This window comes from Periplaneta americana, chromosome 9, assembly GCF_040183065.1.
Source record: "Periplaneta americana isolate PAMFEO1 chromosome 9, P.americana_PAMFEO1_priV1, whole genome shotgun sequence".
Classification (NCBI taxonomy): Eukaryota; Metazoa; Arthropoda; class Insecta; order Blattodea; family Blattidae; genus Periplaneta; species Periplaneta americana.
In genome coordinates, this window is record NC_091125.1 from 14,237,259 (window position 1) to 14,264,531 (window position 27,273).

General features: G+C 36.4%; 1 protein-coding gene across 6 annotated transcripts in view; it reads right to left on the reverse strand.

Moving 5' to 3' along the window:
• The window catches only part of wb (wing blister), a 1,096,738-nt gene that overhangs the window by 12,151 nt on the left and 1,057,314 nt on the right, over positions 1–27,273 (reverse strand). For 5 of the 6 annotated variants that reach the window (XM_069834429.1, XM_069834431.1, XM_069834432.1 and 2 more), the window contains 4 exons: positions 26,354–26,638; positions 14,607–14,754; positions 10,245–10,378; positions 6,385–6,613 (listed from right to left, as the gene is read on the reverse strand). In XM_069834429.1, the coding sequence (XP_069690530.1) occupies positions 6,385–6,613; positions 10,245–10,378; positions 14,607–14,754; positions 26,354–26,638 (796 nt within the window). Of the gene's footprint in view, positions 1–6,384; positions 6,614–10,244; positions 10,379–14,606; positions 14,755–26,353; positions 26,639–27,273 lie in introns of those variants that run through there. The other variant, XR_011333780.1, reaches the window with a different exon arrangement.

Below are 27,273 nucleotides of genomic sequence, written 5' to 3' on the forward strand. Positions count from 1 at the left end.
GCTCACAGGTAGCTAGTAACTCGAGAGATCGAGGTGCGAATATAAATCTAAATAGATATAACTACTGAAGCTTTCCTGGCGACGTGATAATATGAAATTTTCTCGGGCTTCCAGCCAGGTCATAAGTTGGTGATCCACCGACGTTTCGAGGATGTTCATCTTCCTCATCTTCAGGGTTAAGTGATATCTGAGGGTACCTAGCTCCTTAATTTATAGTGCCAGAGGGAGTCAGCCGAGGAGCTGTGTGCCGATTGGCTGTTATTAGTGTGGACCGCGGCAAGAACGTTACCGACGTGTCGTCTTGCTTTATGCTTTCCGGCTGAATGACCTTGGGTCTCACGGTGGGCTCGGCGGACGAGTTCTCCGCTGATGACGGCCCGTCGTCCGGGCGGTGAGAAATTTGATAACCGGTGACCATGCCGCACTTAGTTGGAGACCCGAGTCCCGGTTCAGGTTACCGCGTTCCGCCGCTATGGCCAGGGTTTCTTTTACTCTTCTATCCCAATAGCCCGCACACTTTACCAGGACCTCGGTGTTTTGAAATTAGCCCTATGGCTTTTTTCAATGCAATGTTCAGCCAATCCGGATTTTTCAGGCTGCATTAATCCGATGCTTCTTTGATGTTCTGAAAGACGCATCGCTATTGTGCGTCCAGTTTGTCCAATGTAAGCCGCATCACATTCACACGGGATGCGGTAGATCCCTGGTACTCTGAGGCCTAGATCGTCTTTTACTGATCTGACCTTGTTCCTGATTTTTGGCGGAGGTTTGTGGATTGTTTTTATTCCATGCTTGTGGAGCAGTCTGCTTATCTTTCCCAACAACTTCCCTGTGAATGGTAGACAGGCTGTGGCTGGTTTTTCCACTTCTAGTGAGTCCGTGATGGGCTGCTGCTGCTGCTTCTTGTGTCTTGCTCTATTCAAAGAGGCCGTGATGTCTTTAGCCAAATATCCATTCTGCTGGAGGGTGAGCTTCAGGTGTTGAAATTCAGTGTCTTATTGCTCCGGGTCCGATATAGAGACTGCTCTATGGGCCAGTGTGTTAAGTATGCCCATCCGCTGCACTTTGTGATGGAAACTATTCACGTTCAGGTACAAGTTGGTGTGTGTGGGTTTACGGTATACCGCATGGCCAAGAGATCCGTTGTTATTTCTGGAGATAAGGATGTCCAGAAATGGGAGTTTATCGTTCGTTTCAACCTCCATAGTGAACTGGATCTGGGGTCGTAGACTGTTTATATGCCTGAGAAAATCTGGTAATGTGTCTTGTCCATGAGGCCAGATGACGAACGTATCGTCTACGTATCTGAAGAAATGTGTAGGCTTTAATGGCTCTGTAGTTAGTATTTCATGCTCCAGATGCTCCATATAGTAGTTGGCGATGGCTGGTGAAAGCGGAGAACCCATGGCGACTCCATCTATCTGTTCATAGTAGGTGTTGTTCTATAGAAAATATGTGGAGGTGAGTGTGTGTGGCGGAACAATTCCGTGATGTCAGGTGGAAATTGATCGGAAAGCAGTAGCATGGCTTCCGAGAGTGGAACCCTGGTGAAGAGGGACACTACATCGAAGCTGACTAGAAGGTCGAATGGTTTCACTTTGATGTTGTCGAGGATCTGTACAAATTGTGTAGAGTTCTTCACATGATGTACGCACCCACCCACCAGTGGTTGCAGCAGGTTGGTGAGATAGCGGGCCAAGCAGTACGTAGGGCTGCCAATCGCATCCACTATAGGCCTTAGCGGTACCTCCGGCTTATGTATCTTGGGTAGACCATATAACCTGGGTGGTATACTGCCTGACGGTGAAACTAACCGCTTACTCTCGGCGCGGAGACTGGATTTCTTGATTAGCTGGCCATAGCAGCGGAACGCGGTAACCTAAACCGGGACTCGGGTCTCCAACTAAGCGCGGCATGGTCACCGGCTATTAAATTTCTCACCGCCCGGACGACGGGCCGTCATCAGCGGAGAACTCGGCCACCGAGCCCACCTTGAGATCCAAGGTCATTCAGCTGGAAAGCATAAAGCAAGACGACATGTCGGCAATGTTCTCGCCACGGTCCGCACTAATAACAGCCAATCGGCGCACAGCTCCTCGGCTGACTCCCTCTGGCACTATAAATTAAGGAGCTAGGTACCCTCAGATATCACTTAACCCTGAAGATGAGGAAGATGAACATCCTCGAAACGTCGGTGGATCACCAACTTATGACCTGGTTGGAAGCCCGAGAAAATTTCGAATTATCACGTCGCCAGGGAAGCTTCAGTAGTTATTTCAAATTCCTTTACGGGAAGGATATTTACCAGGCAGCCAGAAGACACTAAAACCTGCGAGAGACTAAGGGGAAATTACTTAGCTCCTTGGCCTTTCTAACAAGATGCAGAGAAAAGGAAGTCACACCGAAGTTTGTCAGATTCCGCTATCCAGTCAAGAACACTGCAACGGCCAAGATATTGAGACGCACTAGCCTAGCGCTGGTTAGAGAATGGATTAAACATCTCCGGTTCGAGCTGTCAGTAATCGACCAAAAACTGTTAGAATCCTGTCTGGCTCTCTCGAGTAGACTTTCACCTATGGATTGGGACAGGGTGGATCAGTCATCATTCACACAAGGCATGGCATCTCTTCTGCAATGCACGAAACGACACACCAAGAAATTCGAAGGCCTAATCAAATCTACAGAGTCAGTTCCGCCATTAGAGACCAGTCGCATCATAATCAACCTCACGGACCAGCAGCTAGATGAGGCCACCACATCAGTACTTGCAAGGGGTCTCAACTTCGCTCCCGCTCCAAAGAAAATTCCGGTCACAGACATCATTAGCAGTATTGAAGGCGCTATCCACCAGCTCCCACCGGACAGCGTGGAAGAAATACGCCGAGAAGTTACCAGGGCTGTTACCAAGGCCACCATTCCTAAGCCCAACATCAGCCGAGAGGAGAATAGAGCCTTGCAGATGCTTGGGAAGAACGACAACTTAGTCATTCTGCCAGCGGATAAGGGAAACGCCACAGTCATCCTTTCCTCAACGCAGTATCAGGAGAAGATCGATCAACTGCTGAACGATCCGGCCTATAAAATTCTCCAGAAAGATCCCACCAGCTCAGTAGAGAGACGCACCAACCAGCTAATCAAGAAATCCAGTCTCTGCGCCGAGAGTAAGCGGTTAGTTTCACTGTCAGGCAGTATACCACCCAGGTTATATGGTCTACCCAAGATACATAAGCCGGAGGTACCGCTAAGGCCTATAGTGGATGCGATTGGCAGCCCTATGTACCACTTGGCCCGGTATCTCACCAACCTGCTGCAACCACTGGTGGGTGGGTGCGTACATCATGTGAAGAACTCTACACAATTTGTACAGGTCCTCGACAACATCAAAGTGAAACCATTCGACCTTCTAGTCAGCTTCGATGTAGTGTCCCTCTTCACCAGGTTCCACTCTCGGAAGCCATGCTACTGCTTTCCGATCAATTTCCACCTGACATCACGGAATTGTTCTGCCACACACTCATCTCCACATATTTTCTACAGAACAACACCTACTATGAACAGATAGACGGAGTCGCCATGGGTTCTCCGGTTTCACCAGCCATCGCCAACTACTATAAGGAGCATCTGGAGCATGAAATACTAACTACAGAGCCATTAAAGCCTACACATTTCTTCAGATATGTAGACGATACGTTCGTCATCTGGCCTCATGGACAAGACACATTACCAGATTTTCTCAGGCATATAAACAGTCTACGACCCCAGATCCAGTTCACTATGGAGGTTGAAACGAACGATAAACTCCCATTTCTGGACATCCTTATCTCCAGAAATAACAACGGATCTCTTGGCCATGCGGTATACCATAAACCCACACACACCAACTTGTACCTGAACGCGAATAGTTTCCATCACAAAGTGCAGCGGATGGGCATACTTAACACACTGGCCCATAGAGCAGTCTCTATATCGGACCCGGAGCAATTAGACACTGAATTTCAACACCTGAAGCTCACCCTCCAGCAGAATGGATATTTGGCTAAAGACATCACGGCCTCTTTGAATAGAGCAAGACACAAGAAGCAGCAGCAGCAGCCCATCACGGACTCACTAGAAGCGGAAAAACCAGCCACAGCCTGTCTACCATTCACAGGGAAGTTGTTGGGAAAGATAAGCAGACTGCTCCACAGCATGGAATAAAAACAATCCACAAACCTCCGCCAAAAATCAGGAACAAGGTCAGATCAGTAAAAGACGATCTAGGCCTCAGAGTACCAGGGATCTACCGCATCCCGTGCGAATGTGATGCGGCTTACATTGAACAGACTGGATGCACAATAGCGACGCGTCTTTCAGAACATCAAAGAAGCATCAGATTAATGCAGCCCGAAAAATCCGGATTCACTGAACATTGCATAGGGCTAATTTCAATAACACCGAGGTCCTGGTAAAGTGTACGTGCTATTGGGATAGAAGAGTAAAAGAAACCCTGGCCATAGCGGCGGAACGTGGTAACCTGAACCTGGACTCGGGTCTCCAACTAAGCGCGGCATGGTCACCGGCTATTAAATTTCTCACCGCCCGGACGACGGGCCGTCATCAGCGGAGAACTCGTCCGCCGAGCCCACCGTGAGACCCAAGGTCATTCAGCCGGAAAGCACAAAGCAAGACGACACGTCGGCAACGTTCTCGCCGTGGTCCGCACTAATAACAGCCAATCGGCGTACAGCTCCTCGGCTGACTCCCTCTGGCACTATAAATTAAGGAGCTAGGTACCCTCAGATATCACTTAACCCTGAAGATGAGGAAGATGAACATCCTCGAAACGTCGGTGGATCACCAACTTATGACCTGGCTGGAAGCCCGAGAAAATTTCGAACTAAATAGATATTTTCTGTTCTCTTTAATAATTATAGTTCTCTTTACTTTTCGTATGTAGCTAATTGTAAAATCATTATTATTAAGTTTTTTCGTAATTATTTTGTGATAAAATAGATATTAACTTACTTTTAAACATGATATAAGCCTAAATCTGTACTGTAAATATTTTGTAATAAAATAGGTATTGACGTAATTTAAAGTATAATATAGGCCCAAGTCTAAATCTAAGTACATGTTTTCTCTCCTCTTTTTTCTAACAATGTCCTCCTTTTTGAAGCTTTGTGTCCTCTTTTTTTATCAATGTGAATCTGGTCACCCTAAGTGTGCAGAACCAGAAATCGATCCTGCCGTGCTGTTGTTTTCCTTCCTAGCCCTTGATGACGCTCCTTAACCTCACCTGCGACTTGATAACGTAGCCATAATCGGTTAATAACATTCCGTGATGTGTCCAACACTCGAGTAACATGAGCCTGATCTTGCCCACCTTTTATCATTCCAACAGCTCTGAGCATTTCAGAAATTGTGAAATGACGACGTTCCATGATTAAATAAAATGACTTTGTATGATTCCAGTAAGAAAACAAGAAGATTAATTCTTAAAAATGTTACATTTAACATCCACACATAAAGACCTTCAATAGTATAATATCTATAAAATCTATAAAAATGAACGATTAATTGTTCAAAATGTTATCATGGCAATGCCAAGGAGTAGGTATTTTACTGATGTCATAATCAGTCATGTAGCATAAAATACACAATAAATGTGGCACAAGTTTTAGTTGTCCTTTAGACTTTATTGAGCAGTGTATTTCCAAGAAAATTTAAAAACCATCTTTATATACCAGTATTTATTTTTTTCACAACACTATACTTTCTACATTATTACATCAAAGTGATGAACCAGCTGGGGCTGGAATAAATTCCAAAATATTCAGTTTTTATTTGTCTACAGGGAGTCCTACTCACGTTGATGGAGAAATTGCAGCAATCAACAGGACATTAACACAACTTATTTATCAAATTAATATGTTTAAAAAATACTGTTATATTTACCAACTCAATTTCTGCAATCCAAGCCATAGCTTCAATCAATATTTCTAGAAATTCCAAAATTGCAGAAATTCAATCATCCATACACATACTGGCAAAACAAAATAAAAACTTGCATCTCCAATGGATTCCAGCCCATTGTGGTATTATGGGCAATGAGATTGGAGATTGTTTGGGTAAGAAAGGAACTAAAATATTACAAGTACCTTTAAAAAAGATATCTTACCACAGCGCTAAATTGTCCATACAAACACAATTTCAAATCAAGATTCTAAAGAAATTTCAAGAAAACAGTAATAATAAATCTTTACTGAAAAAGAACATATACCTCTGGATTCAGACTCTTAAATTATACTGGACCACCACCACCACCACCACCACCAATAAGCTATTAAAGTAAATACCAATATCCTATTAGCTACTCCATAAAATATTGTTTTCAATATTACTCACCAGGTAATCCACCTATGTACAATGGACTATTTGTGCTTGCTTCTGTTAACTGTCCATTTCCTGAGTGTCCATACACAGTAGTAAAGTTGTCCACTTTGAGGTTCAACACGTCATTTTCAAAGAATGCTTTCACTCGATGCCACTTGTTATCACACACAGTGAATTGTGAAGGAAAGCCCTGCTCCACATGAAAGGGGCGCTGATCTCCCATGTCACCAGTCATCACTACCTTTATTTGAGACATTTTAAAAGCATCATTATCTAATTTGTTCAATTCACGTGTATTTTTTCATTAACCACTGTTCTGTATTCATTCTTTTTTTTTGTGAACATTAATTTTTAAATAAGATGGAATGGGATAACATTAGTGAAAACGTTATTACTTCACTTATCAAAAGCATATAATTTCTATGCTGGCAACAGTGATCATATAATTTCTTTGTTAAACTGTATGGGAGATACTGAGGTACTGGCAGTGGCGTATACTGGTTAAAGGGTTTGGGCTACCGCTGACCCTATTATTACACAAAATATATCTAACAATTACTTTAATTTTAATTACTATGGTAAAACTAATAATACAAAATTATTACATTATGTTATATTATAAACTTTTTCTTTTGTAATTTCCTTGGGCTACCGCCGGTAGCCCTGGTAGCCCGCAAAATACGCCCCTGGGTACTGGTATCTTATTTGAAATTACATCACTACCATTTTAATGTCATCTTGACACTTACATAACGAGGTTCCTGAATTTTAGGTAAGTGCATACAGTCAGAGGCGGATTTATCAATACTGTAGTTAAGTAGGTTACAGTCTAGAGCTGGATATTTTAGAGATAACATTTTGGAGAAAACTGAGTTGTCCGAAATCATTAATAAGTAGGCCAGAAGAAAGCAATATGAGAGATGTTTAAAAACTGATAATTTTTAAGTTTCAAGATATAATATTTATTATCTCCTTAAGATAAACTCAAAGTTCACCTTGTTTTCTATTCAAATTTTTATGAAAGATGGAAATGGAGGAGTAAAAATTAGAAAAACAGGCAGATGGGAAATTTCTAGATAAATCTGTTGCTGCATGTAGTATAATTTTCTGAAATGTAATTTCATAAAATAGTATGTCAAATGAAATTGCAGTTACTAAACATTCACTGAAGAAGGTAGCAAAATATGATCTGCCAATTCTTAGTGCCCCTTCAAATCATGCATGTCTCTTTTGAATATATACTCACATGCATGATTTTCTTTGATACATCTTTGATACATTCAGACCATGATACAAATAATTTTAAATATAAAACTTATATAATTATATGTGGTAAGTTTAAAGAATGGTGTACATTTCCTCTAATGTCTATGAATTTTACGTTATATTTTTGCACACACATTGCTCACTTATGGGAATTATGAGTGGCTAACCAGCTTATCAGACATAATTCCCCTCTTGCTCACAGCATCAAGAACTGCACACATATTGCTCACTTATTAGCCAACAGCGTATCAAACATACATACATATATACATATATAGCCACATTGACTTTTATATATAAGATTACTAGCTGGGGAACACCCGACATTGCCCGGGTTTTCATTTTTGCTTCTATTTTTAATTAAACTGGTTGTTAGACGTTTCGGAAATCTCGGAAACTGAACTATAGACAACCTCGTTCATAAAGATGAATCTTTACATAGCGTCACTTACATGAAATAATTAATGCCTACCAGGGTTAACTCAATTTAAAACAGCTGTAGATCAGGCACCAAGAAGAAAACATTGCATCATGAGCCTTGCGTTTAACTGTTTTTTAATTTAATTATATATACATATATATTTTTATTTTTGTTTATTTATTTAATCTGATGTAGTTAAGGCCACTAGACCATCTCTTCTACATCACCAGAAATAAAATAATATAACAGAAAAAATCGAACTACAAACAAAGTAAAACCAACGAAAATATATACAGGCTACAGTCACACGAACTTTAAATGAGTTAGCATTGTCTTGAAGTTCAGAAAAACAAAAGCACACCCCTTGGTCCCTATACACCACATAGCGTTGACCCAATGCTCTACAGATCTCACATTTCATCTCAGGTGGCCAGTGACTGTTAAATTTCAAGTGCCTTATATTATTCGTGAGCGTTAGAGTATTAAAAAGCATTACAACCTTTCTGCCATCTCTTTTCCTCCCCACCGCAAATGTGACGCTACACAGAGGCAGAGATAAAATGATAATATAAGATCCGTACATTAGTGTGAAGCTGTCCTGACACAACTTTCACGTAATTTTATGACTATGTGTACTTGAACTTCAGAGAGAGCTGGCGATAAATAGGGAATTCCCTTGTTGACAGTCTTAACTCGTTGGGGTGTCATTAGCAAAAATGTATCTCTCTATCGAACATACCAAAGAATCAATATGTACGTCATGTAATTTAATTGATATTCGAATATTTTTTACCCCTTTGACCGCTGTATGCCAGTTTATATCATACTAAGTTTTTTTTTTAAATATGACTTGAGAAATTGTATCTCAGAAATTAAGAACATATTCATTATATTGTATCTCATTTTGTATACAAAATGAAGATACAACGCAATAAGTCACTTTTTAACATAAATAATAATATTGTGGGATACGTATATTTTAGAAATTAACATTATTCTTTCCACAATGCTTAACTGATTGGCAACGTGATTATACAGATAGAATCTCGCACTAACACATTTTCGGACATGAACAACAATATTTAGAGAGATGTATAATTTAGAATTAATACAATGTTATTTTCACTGGGCTTACGTACATTCACATACTAACATTAGCAACATAACAAAAATATCATTGAGTTGCTTTTTGATATGTGAAAAAAATGCTTTGTTTTCCTCTCCTTTGCATAAATATATGTATATAAAATATGTTTAGGTGTGCCCACTCGAGAGCAAGCTGCATAGTTGGGAATGTGAAAAACACGGAGTTTCTAAGTTAATATTGCAACTTTGAGCGACTGTCCCTAAGCTTTATTTTAATACCGGGTATGGCCATTACAAATGCTAGTCCCACTGAAATAAAATTGCAGTTGCTTAAATTCGAAAGGCAAGTTAGTAAGTATCATAGGAATACGTGAGATAAAAACATCTTCTCCTTTTGTTTTACCAGTTAATATTGTCACTTATATTACCTTTTTTTCTCACACCAAATCTTGTTCCATTGCATAATTTTGGCATGACAATATTTCGCAATAGTTCCGGTATTATTGGTGATTCAAAATTAAGTAGGCTATTAAATTATGTGGTTTCAAAGAATTCACGAATTCAGTTGGATAAAATACAGCCTGCTCACTATCTACAACTGTATCAAGAAACTCATACTATGGTCCTGGACTGCAGAAAGATACGTACTAATTGTATGAATGACTTGTCTAAATTTTTGCCTTCATGATATATCAACAATGCTTTCGTGCTCTTTCTTCCACGGCCTCGTGAAAGTCGATGTTGATTACAATAGACAATAATAAAGAACAATAAGACTGTAGAAAATTGCATTTAATATTATACATGAATGTTTGATAGTATATAATTTTATGTTTTATTTTTTAAATTAATTTAACGTCCATTTGTCCGATTTTAATGTAGCCTATGTTCTTCCCCTGGTTATGAAGATTAAATGTGCAAACTTTGGCAAATATCAGTCAAAGCGTGAAGATATGTATAGAGTACATACATACATACATACATACATACATACATACATACATACATACATACATACATACATACATACATACATACATTGACTTTTATATATAAGATTATTTTAACATAATTTGATAAATACACACATTTAACTTACTTTCCCATTATTGATTTCAAGAGAAAGAGCTGGGTATCCTTTGGGCTCTGACACACTCAGCAACACTCCTGTATTCTCTGAGGTGCGGAACTCTAATTGTAACTCCAGTTGTGAACCAACATGAAATTTTTCTTCTGTAAAATTAATAAACAAATTATTATGTTGTAATGGATATAGTCTCATTCAATAACAAAAGAAATTAATACAGAAATAGAAGAACATTTATGAAAAACTAAAATGAGAATGACAATTAAAATTTATTACATGTGCCGTCTATGCTTATCCTTATTTAACAAATATATTGGTTATAAAATATTTTGTTACATAATATATCTATTTTAACGTTTTCGGCTCTATGGAGCCTTCATCAGAAACAAGTAAGCCCATATGTATGGTGTGAGTACACTATATGTTGCCGTACAAGTAAACTCAATTAATATTAAAAATTAAAATGACATGTTTCTATGTAAAATCAATAATTGTATGGCAGAAATTGCAATATAAATACAAAGCGGCTCATGGGCCATAATAAAGTGTTACAATTGCTGATGATAAAATTAACTAAATACTTTAAAATTGCTAAGATCAGAATTAATAGTCGTCCAGTTTGATGGTTATGTAGCTTTCCATATTTGGTAGGAGCTGGGACAACAGCTGTGGGGAAAAAAGTATCAAATGTAATGTCCATACTCAAAATTTCAATGATGCTCGTTACCAGAACAAAGTATATACATATCTCAATGCTATTAATGTCAACATCTTAATAATTCACATGAATCTATTACAGAACATCTCGTGTAGAGATTTTATATGTACGTAAGCGCATGGAGCAGTTGTTTATTAGTTAAAAGTTTGAACTATTAATTATTAAGAGGGCAAATTTATACAAAATTAATAAGAGAAAACGTAAATGACTGTGCCTTGTTGAAAACTGTATGAACTGTACCTTACTATGATGAATGAGGATGTGTTCTTGAGTTTACTGGAGGCAGAAAGCAACTGGTCGGTGCACTCCGTGTACAAAAAATTACGTAAACTATGTCACAGCTGATGGTGGAAGGGGGGGAGAATAGTGGTAGGTTGAAAACCCATCACGTGTACTGTGTGCGTTCAGATTGAATAACGGATTATATAAATTTGGAATGTGCTCATTTAAGAGAGGAATACCTAATTTTAATGCCAGGGCTATATGAAAATCTTATGCTGCAGTGATATGCGCGCAATTATTTAAAGGGAGAATTACACGTAATGTTTCATTGATATTGGCCACGAATTAACCAATATCAATGAAACATTATGTGTAATTCTCACTTTAAATAATTGCGCGCATATCACTGCAGCAGAAGATTTTCATATAGCCCTGGCATTAAAATTAGGTATTCCTCTCTTAAATGAGCACATTCCAAATTTATATAATCCGTTATTCAATCTGAACGCACACAGTACATGTGATGGGTTTTCAACCTACCACTATTCTCCCCCCCTTCCACCATCAGCTGTGACATAGTTTACGTAATTTTTTGTACACGGAGTGCACCGACCAGTTGCTTTCTGCCTCCAGTAAACTCAAGAACACATCCTCATTCATCATAGTAAGGTACAGTTCATACAGTTTTCAACAAGACACAGTCATTTACGTTTTCTCTTATTAATTTTGTATAAATTTGCCCTCTTAATAATTAATAGTTCAAACTTTTAACTAATAAACAACTGTTCCGTGCGCTTACGTACATATAAAATCTCTACACGAGATGTTCTGTAATAGATTCATGTGAATTATTAAGATGTTGGCATTAATAGCATTGAGATATGTATATACTTTGTTCTGGTAACGAGCATCATTGAAATTTTGAGTATGGACATTACATTTGATACTTTTTTCCCCACAGCTGTTGTCCCAGCTCCTACCAAATATGGAAAGCTACATAATCATCAAACTGGACGACTATTAATTCTGATCTTAACAATTTTAAAGTATTTAGTTAATTTTATCATCAGCAATTGTAACACTTTATTATGGCCCATGAGCCGCTTTGTATTTATATTGCAATTTCTGCCATACAATTATTGATTTTACATAGAAACATGTCATTTTAATTTTTAATATTAATTGAGTTTACTTGTACGGCAACATATAGTGTACTCACACCATACATATGGGCTTACTTGTTTCTGATGATGGTTCCATAGAGCCAAAAACGTTAAAATAGATATATTATGTAACAAAATATTGTATAACCAATATATTTGTTAAATAAGGATAAGCATAGACGGCACATGTAATAAATTTTAATTGTCATTTATAGTAATTAGCTTATCGGCCCCATCATGCCTCTTAAATTTAAAATGAGAATGCCAATTGAAAATTGACTTCGAAAGATAAGTTGAGGAGAAATTCAATTATTACCTAATATTATCAGTAATTTTCAGTTACTGAGTCATTCAACAAATAAGACAAATCAGAATAATTCAGCAAGTTTTTATTTTAAAAATCTTTCACTTCTATCACTTTCAATATATTCCTCTCTGCAAGTATACATTTATTCCATCACTTTACAAACTTTAGAATTTCTGCAGAGAAGGAATCTTTATCCTGATGTCGTAGTCAGTCTTGCACTTTTGTTTCCACTTGTTTATTTAATTTCTTAATTGTGGCTTATTTAACGACACTTGCAACTGTCGAGGTTATAATATCAGTGTCGCTAGTGTGCCAGAATTTTGTCTCACAGGAGTTCTTTTACATGTTAGTAAATCTACTGACATGAGCCTGTGCTTAAATGCCATCGACCTACATTTCCATCCTTATAAGATTCAGGTCGTCCAGGATCTGAAAGCTTGTGATTTGTAAAACAGAATTACTTTTGCTGAACAGTTTTTAGCAAACATAAACGAAAATTATGGTTTCCTGTAAAATATTTGGATATCAGATGAAGCGCACTATCATCTGAATGGCACATGAATAAACAAAATTTTAGATATTGGTCTAGGGAAAATCCTTGTCATTTACACAAACTCCCATTACAAAGTGAAAAAGTGATAGTGTGGTGTGCGGTGCCTACAAAAGGAATCATTTGGCCTAGGTTTTTTTTAGGATAACAATAATCATGCTGTTACTGTGAATTTGGATTGATACGTTAACATGATCAGTCTTTTATGGCGAATGAAATGGAGAGGCTCCCAATGAGTCAACTTGGTTTCAGAAGGATGGAGTGATGGCTCATACTGCATGAATATCAATCGCCACTGTATAGGAGTTGTTTGAAAACCACATAATTTCCAAGAACGGCAATATTCTTAGGCCAGTGAGATTCCCAGGTCTTTCTGTGTATGGTTTCTTTTTATGAAAATTTTCTAAAAAGTAGATTATTTGCACGTCGTTTTCACAACGCTAATGAATTGAAGACTAACATTTGTGAAAAAATTAGCTTGATCTCCAATGAGATGTGGAACAGGTTTTGGAGAAGCTGTGTTCACAAATGCAGGAATGTGTATGCAGAGAAGGTAGCCACCAACAAGTTATCTTCAAGACGTAACTTTGCCGTTAAGTAAGTGATAAATGGCTAGTTCTATCATTTCAACAACCATGGTCTTATGAAAGCTTGATGTATTTAAACTAGCATTACACAGTTCTTAAAATCTCCCTTTACCATATTGTATAAACATTGTTTACTTATTTAATAATTTTTTTTTTACATTTTCCAATGCTATGGGACAGATTTTCTTATAATGAAACTTATCGTTACATTTATTCTATTCATTCTTGATTACACACTTTTAACATTTTGTATATCACTAATGATAATGTTAGATTTGTTAAATTAATAACTTTTATAACTACTGTGTTACATAATGAAACTATTATGGTTCTTTAGCTTAGTGACTAGTTTCATCAGAAGTCTAACACAGTGATGTTATCACTAAGTATACTCATGATATATCACAATTCTTTTTTTTTTTAATATCAGTAACAGTAGCACTGTACTTTTGGAAACCATTCTTGATACCAATATGTTTTATTTGAAAGATTCAAACCACAATTCTTGTGAATAAGAAGTTCGTATTCCATCTCAAGCCAAGATAATTTGGACATACAGAGGATAATAAGCTTCTTTCTGAACAAAATATTTAACGTTTAGAACTCACAGAACGCGTAAGTATTTCTCAAGCCTCATAACATCCATGTGTATCTCACATATTATTATATGCATATATATGATAATAAATAAACAATCAAATTAACAAAGAAATATATAAATAAGTAAATAAAAAAAAAGCAACTAAATTTAACAATTATTTTTAGCAAAGAAAAATTAGATATTATTATATCATTTACTCTACATTTTAAGTCTGCAAGATTCTTACCATAAATTGCATAGGCATCACCAGGAAAATAAGATCCTTGTTCTACCTGAGGAAAGCACTGTCCAACTTTGTGTCCTGACAGATTCTGGCTCTGTTGATTAATTGCAAGTCCTCTCAAGCAGCCTTTGAAACCTTCCAATTTCTGTAACTGTTCAATATATAATGTTACATCCCAATTTGGAATCTTAAATTTGTCAGAGAGAAAGGATGATATGAAGGAATGACGAAAGAAAGTATGATATACCGGTACGAGTTGTGTTGCTTCTTAAGCATAGCATGTTAAACCAAGTACCAGTACGAACTTCTTAATTCGGTATTGTTAGTGTCATATCAAAATAAATTAAACAAAGAAATAAACAAACAATTAAATAAGTAAATAAATACATAGGCAAACAAATACGGTAAGTAAATAAATAAACAATCAAATTAACAAAGAAATATATAAATAAGTAAATAAATATATATGTAGCCTACTAAATAAATAAAGGAAGGAAGAAGCAAATAAACAAACAAACTAGACAAATAACCAAACAAGCAAATATATAATAATAGGCCTACTATATTGCGATACAAATGTGGTTAAGTGTAGTTATTACAAAATCGAGGTGAAGTAGAGTTTTTTATTTCCAAGATTGTGTAATGCACTTACTACGTGTAGTTACATACTATTTTTTAGACAACTCTCATTCAATTTAGTTAAAATAAATTAATTATTAATCAATAATACCCGGTAAATTACATCAGCTGCTTGTCTATGCGGATGACGTGAATATGTTAGGAGAAAATCCACAAACGATTAGGGAAAACGCAGGAATTTTACTGGAAGCAAGTAAAGAGATAGGTTTGGAAGTAAACCCCGAAAAGACAAAGTATATGATTATGTCTCGTGACGAGAATATTGTACGAAATGAAAATATAAAAATTAGAAATTTATTTTTCAAAGAGGTGGAGAAGTTCAAATATGTTGGAGCAGGAGTAACAAATATAAATGATACTCGTGAGGAAATTAAACACAGAATAAATATAGGAAATTCCTGTTATTATTAGATTGAAAAGCTTTTATCATCCAGTCTGCTGTCAAAAAATCTGAAAGTTAGAATTTATAAAACAGTAATATTACCGGTTGTTCTTTATGGTTGTGAAACTTGGACTCTCACATTGAGAGAGGAACATAGGTTAAGGGTGTTTGAGAATAAGGTGCTTAGGAAAATATTTGGGGCTAAGAGGGATGAAGTTACACGAGAATGGAGAAAGTTACATAACATAGAACTTAAAGCATTGTATTCTTCACCTGACATAATTAGGAACGTTAAATCCAGATGTTTGAGATGGGCAGGGCATGTAGCACGTATGGACGAATCCAGAAATGCATACAGAGTGTTAGTTGGGAGGCCGGAGGGAAAAAGACCTTTAGGGAGGCCAAGACGTAGATGGGAAGATAATATTACAATGGATTTGAGGGAGGTGGGATATGAGGCTATCAAATGCAAAACTCACCTTATCCAGGTAAACTGATTTGTCAGAAAACAGGAAAAACCGTTATGGATATGGACAGTTTTGCATTTGATAGTAGTTTTCTGAGTTCTATGGAAGAGGAATTAGACAAGATTTGCTCAAACCAACTACATCAGTAGATACAGAGCTGCAAGAAGTACAACATCCCATATGTAACTATTTTTTTTTTTTTTTTTTTTTAATTTTAGATAAGGCGAGTTTTGCACTTAATAGTCTCATATGATGATAGAGAATGGATTAATCTTGCTCAGGATAGGGACCAATGGCAGGCTTATGTGAGGGCGGTGGCAATGAATCTCCGGGTTCCTTAAAAGCCAGTAAGTTAGTAAGTAAGTAAGTAAGTAACACCCGGTAAATTATATTTGCATAGAACGGACTTCAATACCGGAAAATGAAACAAATTACCCCTATCTAACTCTTCTTCCCATAGTGCAAGTCCCCCAACAAGGCAATAAGGGTGAAATTGCTATTGTCTATACTTTTTTAAGATAACTTACAGATTTGATTTGTTGGAAGCATACTCCAACTGATGTCACATGGCTACATGTTTAAGTTTCATATTTGTAGGTTCAGTAGTTTAAGAGTTATTTAAATTAAAAATATATATTATTTGCTTAATTATTTTTAATCATTTTTATCTCCTTCAAAAGTTATGTATTACCTACTTGGAGTTGTTATTTGATATCCTACCTTTCGCAAATGCCACATATGTGTCACAAGCAGTGTCTACATTTGAATCCTCTCTTCTCCTACTGGGTGGACTGGTATGGAGTGAACGAGAGTAATGACATCATCCCTCATTGAGGTACATTCGCCCAAGCATGGTAATAGTGTTTGGAAATTATTTACATTAAAATATCTGTAAGCCACAATTTTCTTTTAATGAAAGAATTTTCAGAGAAGTGTAAGTTAATTCAGATGCAACTTCTCTAGGAGTTGGGATAATAGAGTGGAGCATGCAGCATTCAGTAGTAGCCTAGCAGTACGTATATAATTGAAATAGAGTTGTTAGAAAAATTCTCATTATAAAGATACACAAAAAACTATACCCATTGCATTCAAAGGGACTTTTTTTTATTAATAACAATATAATTGAACAAGTACTGGTAAATACTTTCAACTGTTTAGAATGTTATCTCTCTTATGTTGAAGAAAAAGTTTTAAATAGGTATAAAATATTACAAATATCTTAAAATAATAGGTACTAATATCACGAATAAAATTTTCGCATCAAATTCAGGTCACAGATATACTAGAATGAATAGTATTCACAAAACCCTTGCCCAACCCAACCTTCCTTACAGCAGTAATTCATGAACTATTAACAGGATAGTCCAAACTCAATTAATAAGTAGCTACTGAAGTAAGATACATAAGAACTTTAATCTATGCACTTTTAGCTCATAAACGAAATTAAGAATTGATATAATAAAAAGAAAATATAAATAACTCCAATTGTAATGGTCACAGTCAATGTTAACAAAAATGGAGTATCTAAGTAGCAAAAATTGAGACCCGGAATCAAACTTTTGGGAAATTGAAAAAAATATTTGCTGTTACTACAAAATGCCTCTGACTAATTATTTTCTGTTTCGTAAGTACATCTCCAATACATCTTTTCATATAACCATGGCAACAAGCTTCTACTAATTATTTTGCACGAGAAATAAATTTTGAAAGTGATTAAATATTGGGCCCCACTTGGATTCCAAGTCTCAATTGAACTTCTTCTCTTTCCCTCTTGTCTTTTTAATATAAATAGAACGAAAAATAGGTACACCAGCTTCTTCAGATTCTGTAGATTAGCACAAATGGGATGAATATGGCAGCCATAGGTTGAGCACTTATAAAATTCATTAGTGGGTTTCTGACATGCACATGATACACGGCTAAAGAAAAAGTTTTATTTGCATCAAAATGAGATCGAAATACCAGCCAAAAAGAACAAGAAATTTAGGAAGATTCTCAAAGATAGATGGACTCAGTATTGTAACTCTGACAGATCAATATACTATGACTAGGACGGAGGAAAAAGAAGAAGAAAACTGTTGAAGCAAAATGACAGATGATTAATTACACAAAAAATAAATGTTCTGTAATAAAATGTTGTTGTTACTGTTCCCGTTCAGTCAGAATTACACCATTATTGCATGAATATGTCAAGGGCATAACACAACATCTTCTATTTTAAAGTAAAAATATAATTTTTAAGAATAATACCCATGCTGAAGCAAACGATTCTTAAAACGTGAAAATATATAAAACAATGTACAGTAACAGAATAATATTGCACTCTAGATACTTAAAAAAACACACACAATAACTCACCTATTTGTAGAGAAAAACTCTATGTCTTCCCTTGCTCCTTCTGAACAATATGAAAAACAAAAGAGAGATTTCTTTTTTCCACACCCGAACAACCACTGACGCTTTTTGTATACTGGTACTTTTCAATTAAAATTTCTATTAAACGACCTAGTCTTCGTCTTAACACACTGTGAAATTGCAAGGAATAGAATTGGTCTGCCAAGTCGCTTAATCTTAGATGATTATTCTTCCAAGGTGCGCATTGAAAATTGCTGTTCTAATACTATACAGTGTTCATCTTTGTGAACTAAAATACAAAACATTTATTTCGCATAAAACAATATTTAGCACTAATTAAATACTGACATGTGCTAGATGTTAGTAATCAAGCAAACGAATCTCACACTACAGCAGTTACAATTCCAAAGAATCAGAACCAGAAAGAAAATACTTGTAGCAAGACGGAAAATGCTCACACCACCAAGGTAAAATAAAGGAAAACCTATTTTCTCACCACAACAAGAGCGAGAGAGGGTGTTGTTTTCTGTCACCCTCACTCGCTTCAGCCCCAAATCTAGCTGACAGCTATTGCCTCCTATCCTATATGTTTAGAACTTACAGTCGTGGTCAAATTTATTAGAGTAAAATTTTAATTTCTGATCTTATGGAAGGAAAAAAACATAAATTGAAATCCTATTACATAATCTGATATTCGAGTGATGGGATATTTTGGTCCTTAACAGAGTATTTTTTAATATCTATTAGAGTCATGAACTTAATCATTGGTAAGTTATGTGTAGCTTTCTCAATACAACTTTGAAAAAAAAAAAACGAGTTTAAAATATGTTCATTCTAATAATTTTTTTGTCCACGCCTGTAGAATTTCGTAACAACTTTGAAGCTGTGCAACAGAAACTGCCTCTCATCTCTTTGCCCCAGGACGGATCCTACGATCCACTCTGCTCTCATAAGAACCACAGTTGTCTACTTTGCCATGTCAACAATGAGGCAAACGATTCGCGTGATTCTTCGAAGTAAACTAATCATGTAGACAGTAGATCTAGGTAGACAGAACTACCGTAAATTATTTTAACTCTTATTTGAAATAGTTTATGACTTCAAAATATTCTGTTGTAGCACAAGCTTTCCTGATAGAATTCGAATCAACACACAATAATGCAATGTTACAAATCCCATTGACAATTGGCCCTATTGTGTTTGGATATGAATTATCACTATAGTGATGCCAGCAAACAAAAAAAAAAGTGATCAGTTCCTGATAAGAAAATGAGTCAATAAATGGACCTACAGCCTGAGAAATTTGTACCATACTTACCATAACAAGTTCCTGATTCAATGTGTAATAAAGTGTAGGTCTTTTAGCATTAACTCTGCAGTTTCATCAAGCTTCTAATAAAATCAAGCTTTTCTTCAGTTAAAAATTAAAACACATTTTCTTCCTGGTTCGTCCTATTAAAAAACTTCCCATTTTCACAAATGACTGTTCTTGTGTAACACAGTAAGTACCATAACTCCTTTAGGGGTTTATAAGTGATTACGTTTTCATATGTACCATAAAATAACTGTTGTTGTAATGAAACTTTCCACTGCTTATGGATAGTTTATATTTTCATAGCAGACAAGTGAGTGCGTGAGTGAGTGTTTTTTTATCTATATATAATATTTATTTACAGCATGCCCCATTACATAAGTTTAGTAATATTACCTGCATATATATATATATATATATATATATATATAGTTGATGTTTTCTAATGCCAGGCGTTTGACAATTAAGTCATTTGACCTCTTGCACATCAATATTTTTCAAAGATATTATCATGGTCAGCCACTGAAGCACAGATTTTGAGGTGTTCCGAATCCATTTCTTGGTTTGAGTTGCACAGTAGGCAGTTAGAGGACTGATATATTCCAATTCTATGCAGGTGTTTGGCCAAACAATCATGGCCTGTTGCCAATCTAAATGCAGCTACAGACGATTTTCGTGGTAAATCGGAAATTAACTGTGGATTATGATGCAGAGAGTTCCATTTTTTCCCCTTGAGATTGTGTTATCAGATTTTGTTTGTTGAAGTCTAAGTATGCAGATTTAATAAATCTTTTCACAGAGTAATACGTAGATTTAATAACAGGTCGGCAAGTAGCAGTGCTGCCCTTCTTTGCTAAAGCATCCACATTCTCGTTTCTGAGGATTCCACAATGGAATGGTATCCATTGGAATACAATTCTTTTATTGAGTGATATTAATTGAGAGAGCATTTTAGTTATTTCTGCTGTTTGAGATGAAGGTGTGTGTTTAGAGACTATTGATAGAATAGCTGCTTTGGAGTCTGACAATATAATTGCATTCTTAAATTTATTGATGTGGCATAGAAGATTCCTGAGACTTTCACTTATTGCAATGATTTCTCCATGAAAACTTGTTGTTCCAAACATGGGTTTTTGACAAATATTGTTCTGATGACTTAAGTGTGTAGTTCACTGTGTTAGATTTGAAGTATCTGTTTTTAGAGTTTTTCAAAATCTATTGAATTGATAAAATGGATAAAAGGTTTCAAATAATTTTGTACTAATACACTATTGTTCACTTGCCATTTTTTTGAATACCGGTACGAAACTCTTGTTTTTAGATTTTGTCTTTTGCTCTCTAGGACAGGACACTCAAATAATAAATGTTCAACCGTTTGTTCACCTATATCACAAACACAAATGGAATTTTCAATTATTTGAAAATGCTTTAGATAGGCTCTTGTCCTGTTATAATTACTGCAATATTAGGAGTGATATTTATATTTGTTTTTAGTCTGCTTATTACGCTTGAGAAGAATGTTTTCATTCTTCCAACGTTCACTATCATGCTCCGTTCATTCTGCCATATGTTGGTGCTCTCCACTTCCAATTCCTTGAGTATGACACTTTTTGGCAATTTGTTGTAGCACACCTCAATGTCATTTCTTCGTGCCCCTTGTTTTGCCAATGTGTCTGCCAGCTCATTGTCATATGTTCCCACATGTGCTTTAACCCATGTGAATCCTATTTTACATTCAAGATTTTGAAGACATATAACTTTCTTCCTAATTTCTTCGATGAGACTATTATGATTCCTGGTGTTGTTGTGTTGTTTATCGAGTCTAAAGTTATCTGATTGTCTGTATAAATTTGTGCTGTCCTTTCACTGGTGTCTTGTAATACTATTGTAGATAATGCTTCTAGTGCTTTAATTACTGCAAGCTGCTCTGCCTGATTGTTCGAGCATTTAGAATGGAATTTATATGTTGACTGATGAACAAGTTGGTCTTCTGTAAATATAGCGACTCCTGCCCCTACTACATTGTCGCTCTTACTTCCATCTGTGAATATCTGTACTGTAGGCTGTTTATCAATGGGCTCTGAGATCTTGAATACTACTGCTGGATGGATCCTGTGTGTGCGTGCATGTGTTTTAGAAACTTAGTTAATCAATATGTTCCATTACAATTTGTAATACTACATGTTCTGGTTTACATCAATATTGCATATTACTAAAGTTGATGATTGGTTAGCTATACTTGATTGTTGACTAATTACAATATAAGCTTGTATTATACCGCTATTTGTTTGGAATGCCTGAATTTAATAATGTTGTACTTTGTACAATTTAGGTTTTACTTCTTAATAAATCCTATTCTGTCTTACCTAAATCTATGTTTATGTATTTACACTATGTACAGATATATGCTTATTACTACTCTGTGTTCCATTCTACTTTAATTGTATGTAAAGTCAATTGAATTCATATACTTGCAAAAGTCTTGTAAGAATCATTTTGTTAGGTCTCTTCTATCTGGTGGCCAAATTCCTTCCTTGGTTATTATGTTTTTCCGTAGTGTTTGTCTTTCCATATTTTATTTGGGATATTCGAGCAGAAAATGGTCAATGGTTTGATCTCATCCTTCACAGGAGCAAGATGCATCTGGTGTTATGTGGAATCTATAGAAGTAGGCTCTTATTCTTCCATGTCCTGTGAGCATGGTCATGAGTCCCGATGTAATTGGGATTTTCGTAACTAGTCTCTCTGCGATGCTTGGAAAGTACTTCTTTGTTTCGGCTCCATTGTTTGTAGTTCGCCATTCTCGTTCACAACTCCTCATGCTCTCTTCTCGTAGTGTCTTCAGTACTTCAGTTTTTGGTATCTTGTCGGCTTCTGGCAGCTTGTTTGACAAGGTGGCCTGCTAATTCATTGCCATATATACCAATGTGAGCCTTGACCCACGAGAATGCTACCATCCAGTTGTTGCTTTGCAGATAGCTCAATACCTGCCTGATGTTTTCTATTAAGTTGTTATTACTGGTATTTTTAGCAAGTCTAGTGCAATTTTGCTGAGCTAGAGTTTTAGGAGAATTGAGGTTCTGTTGCATTTCTGGTAGTGTTATTAATAATGAAATGATTATTGATTAACAGACTATGACAGAATGTTTATGTTTATCAATTAACAATGTCGTTTGTTGTAATGAAGAAGGACTTTAAACAGTTTCAACATAAATTATATTAAACTTGAATGTGATTTTCCTTTTCTGAGTGAGTACCCCCAATAAATTTTATAAGTTGGCGCCTATGGGGTAGGATGGAGTGGCCAGTTCCTTCCCCCTTTCAATGCATACTTCACTGACTAGTAACATAGTTCACGAATCACACGTGAGATTTCATAGCATATAATGGTCATAAAAACAATGACAACTCTGTATGTTAGAAAACAGTGGTTACTGATAGAAATTATGATTTCAGGAGTATTTGAAGGGCACACGGGAATAACGATCAAGGTCCATTTTAGAAAGTTTCGAGAAAAACGAATTTTAAAGTTTAAGCATTTAATACTTAGTTATGTGTGTATTTAATAGAAATTGACGTGGTGGAATGTAAAGAACGATGATTTCTTATTAATTATATAATGCCATTTTGTTCTAAATTTGGATCAATCAATCTTCTTAATGTATCCGCTGTTTGCTGACAACATAAAGTCCATTATAGTCCACTGTAGTCTATTCAGTTGTTGTTTTTCACGAGAAATGAGGGATATTTTGATCAGTGTTCATTATAGTTGCCTGTTGCTAGTAGCCAGAGTTGGGGTGTAGTCAATATTGTGACAGCTGCGTCGGGATTCGAAGGCATGTCCGACAGGGCGCACGGGAGACGAAACGTTGGTCGCTTCGGTGTGGCAGACGTAAGGGGAAAGTCTGCATGCCGAGAGGACAAGGGGAGGTGCTTCGCTGTGCGAGGTGAAGGGGGGGACGAACCCTCCCGAACAGAATCGTCCAGGAAGAAGCAGCGAGAACAGAAGTCTGTAGAAGTAGAAATTTCGAGCATCGTATTTTCTCGCAACTATGGTTTGGTTATAAAATACGACACGCGAGTGAACTTGAGCAGTTGTTGTAGTCGTTGGACAGCAAGCCAGCCAGTCTTGTGTAGCAGTGAAGCCAGCTTCGAGACCGGAGTTCGACTTGAGTGTGTCCGCAGCTGTGTGAGCATCCGAAGTCCTAAGTTTGAGTGCAGTGGACCGCAGTTGGGGGACCTGAGTTCGAAGTTCAGTGGACTGTCTCTAAAGGTCTGGGGTTCGAGATGCTGTGAACTAGAAGAACTAGCCAAAGCAAACGAACTGTGAACTGAGAACTGACAGTTCTGTTTTGTAAATAGTGCTTTGTGAACATTAGTTAAGATTAACAGTTCATTGTTGTTCTCAATAATCCAAGTAAACTGTCATTGTCGTCGGTGGAGTGCAATAACGAATACTGTGTTACTGTGAGGAGTGGAAATCCCATTGTTGACGGGAGTATTTAAACTAAATTATAAAGTGACTATTGTTGAAACAATAAAATTACATCATTGTTTTGTTTTAAAAAGTTACAATATATATTGCAGGGCTGTGTTTCTATAGTGATCTATAGCGATTCTATAGCAATCCGGCAACTGTCAGATTGTACTACTACTTCTAAAATTTGGATGACAACAATGGAAAATGCAATATAAACAAACAATGTGTAAACTTCCAAAATAAGAACAACCAAAGTCCAAATAGGAAACTTCGAGATACATGGGATACAGCGTGCATTATAGTGAAACACCACTTCTACCTCAGACATTTAATTTGTTTTTGGCCGTTTCATATATAATTTCAAAATATAATTCTCGTTTTGCTTTCATTGGTCTTGTACTGCGGGACTGCAGAACTGCTTCTTTATTTGGATGTCACTGAACGTTGCTGTTTTGAAATATAATAATCTGTGGTGCTACAGCCAGAAGGACCCAGACCGACCAGTCGGCTCCTGGCCTCACGTCCACATGCCGAAGCAGAGGTGGACGATCATCCAACGAGAATGGAGGTATCATGTGGTTAGCACGATGACCCCGCAGACGTTATAGCTGGCTTTTGCAACCAGATTTCGCTACCTATCATAGCTTCCCAAGTGCATCACGATGCTGGGTGGGCACCAGTCCCTTACACTGGCCGAAATTTCATGAGAAAATTTCTTCTTGAAGTGGAATGAACTGTTTTAATAAAAATGAAACTGAATCAACAAAGCCTTCTTGGCCAGTAACCGTCCACAGAGTTCAATGAAGATACCATAGTTCGCACAACTGATAAGAAAACAGCTATTCATAACACACTACTGCCATCTGCTAGCGTAATATTTATAATGTTGAGATGGTACAAATTTGAAGACAGTTTTGTATTTTCGTAAGTCAATTAATATTTTATTGTATTGGAGTACTTCGTTACTTCTAATCTTTAATTGATTAACTAGTGGAATTACTCGTGTTAATTATGTAAGATTTGTCTGGCTTACAGCTGTTTCAGTGCTTCACGCACCATCCTCAGCACTCTGAGGATGGTGCGTGAAGCACTAAAACAGCTGTAAGCTGGACAAATCTTATATAATTAACACGAGTAAGTCCACTAGTTAATCAATTAATTATATTCAAGTGTTAAAAGCAGTGTACACAAGATTCAAAATGGATTCTAATCTTTATATACTTTCTTCTAATCTTGTAATAGTCAATTAAATCCCACTCGAGTTTTGATTTTCTCTAGATAAATCAAAACCTCTAGTGAGATTACTGTTTATAAATCCTGTCAGGTGAGCATTCTGTGTAGCACAGGAAGCCATTAGATTTCATTCTATAAGTAAAATATTCTGAGAAAATCTCAATCCTCAACACTTAAACAAGCATCTCCTGTAATTTCACTCATGATCTGTATTTTCTTTGTACTAGCATTCTGCATAGCTATATATTCTCTGTTATTTCTGATACCTCCATTTCACTTATGACTCAATTTTAAGGCAACATCCTGAATAACTAACACAAGCCTGAAATAATGTTCATGAAACAAGCTGCAAATAAGACCTTGTTTACTTTAGTGTGAAAAATAATCACTGCATTCTTACTCAACAGTGGAAAAGTAATGAAATTATCATTACATAAATTGCCGGAAAGCCAGCAACACAAAGCTGCAGCATTATATGGCAAAACATAGGAGGAAAAGCAGAGTAGAAAAATGGATCTTGATCGTTCTTTCACAGAACCAATTGGAGCTTGATCATTCTTCTAAAGCACCGGTACATGAAAACTTTAATGCTAATTTTCGAAGACCACGATTATTTTAACAGAAAACTAGCTAGACCACATGATAGTACTTCCTTTCCACTAATAAGATGGCATTATTAATTCAGTTTCGACTTTTGATGGACCTTGATCATTTTTCCCGTGTACCCTTCATTTGTTATGTTATGATTAAACCACTATTCTTCTATGCCAATGTTACCTAATAACATTGCTGATGGAAGTAAATATGTCAGGACCAACTGTCAATGGAAACCAGCAACTCTTATGCCAATGGACATATTTGTTCAAATGAAATTGTACTCACTAATGATTCAGGCAGCAGTCCACTTTCTGGAATTCCACCCACATACATAGTATTACCAATATTGAGTTTCTTTGGGTATCGTTTGCGTCGTTTCGGTTTATTGGAGTCAATCATCATCATAATTTTATTTCCTTCCCGACTTAACACAACTCGATGCCATAAACCATCATTCAGATCTTGAGTATCTTCCATTTCTAATTTAGGATCTCCTTTCACTATTACAAGGTGTAGTCGTTTGTTTCGTAGTTGTAGTAATATGTAATGCAGCTTATTTCCTTTTCCTCCCTGAAACATAAATATGCAATTGTATACAGTTGCCAAAATAATATCAGTCTACATTGTTGAAATATTGACTTTAAAAGCAGCTTTACAGAAAAATGTTTTTAACTAATGCTCAGTTATTGGCAATAAAGCCATCAACTCTCTTGCTCTCAAATATAGGAGAGTGATATAACAAAAAGTACAACCCTTTAAATGTTGGGACCATATATATTGTTATGGCAGATATATCACCCACATGCAACCTTCAAACTGTTTGGAAGACCACATGTGAACTTCGAATGGACGGAAATTAAACATACATTTCAACACACAAACAACATAAACAAACAAATACAACCTCACAGGTGTATACAAATTCACATGCAACAACTTATACATTGGACAGACAGGCAGATCATTTCAAACACATTACAAAGAACACATCACAGCCATAACCAAATCACACAACACTCCCACATACGCAGAACACATCACAAATGCCAACCACACCTACAGCAACATAAACACAAACATGGAAATTCTACATATCCAACCGAAAAACCAGAAACCAAACACACTAGAACAATACGAAATATACAGATACAAAAAAGCACACCCACAACAAATCCACAACACACAACTGAATTTCAGAACACACA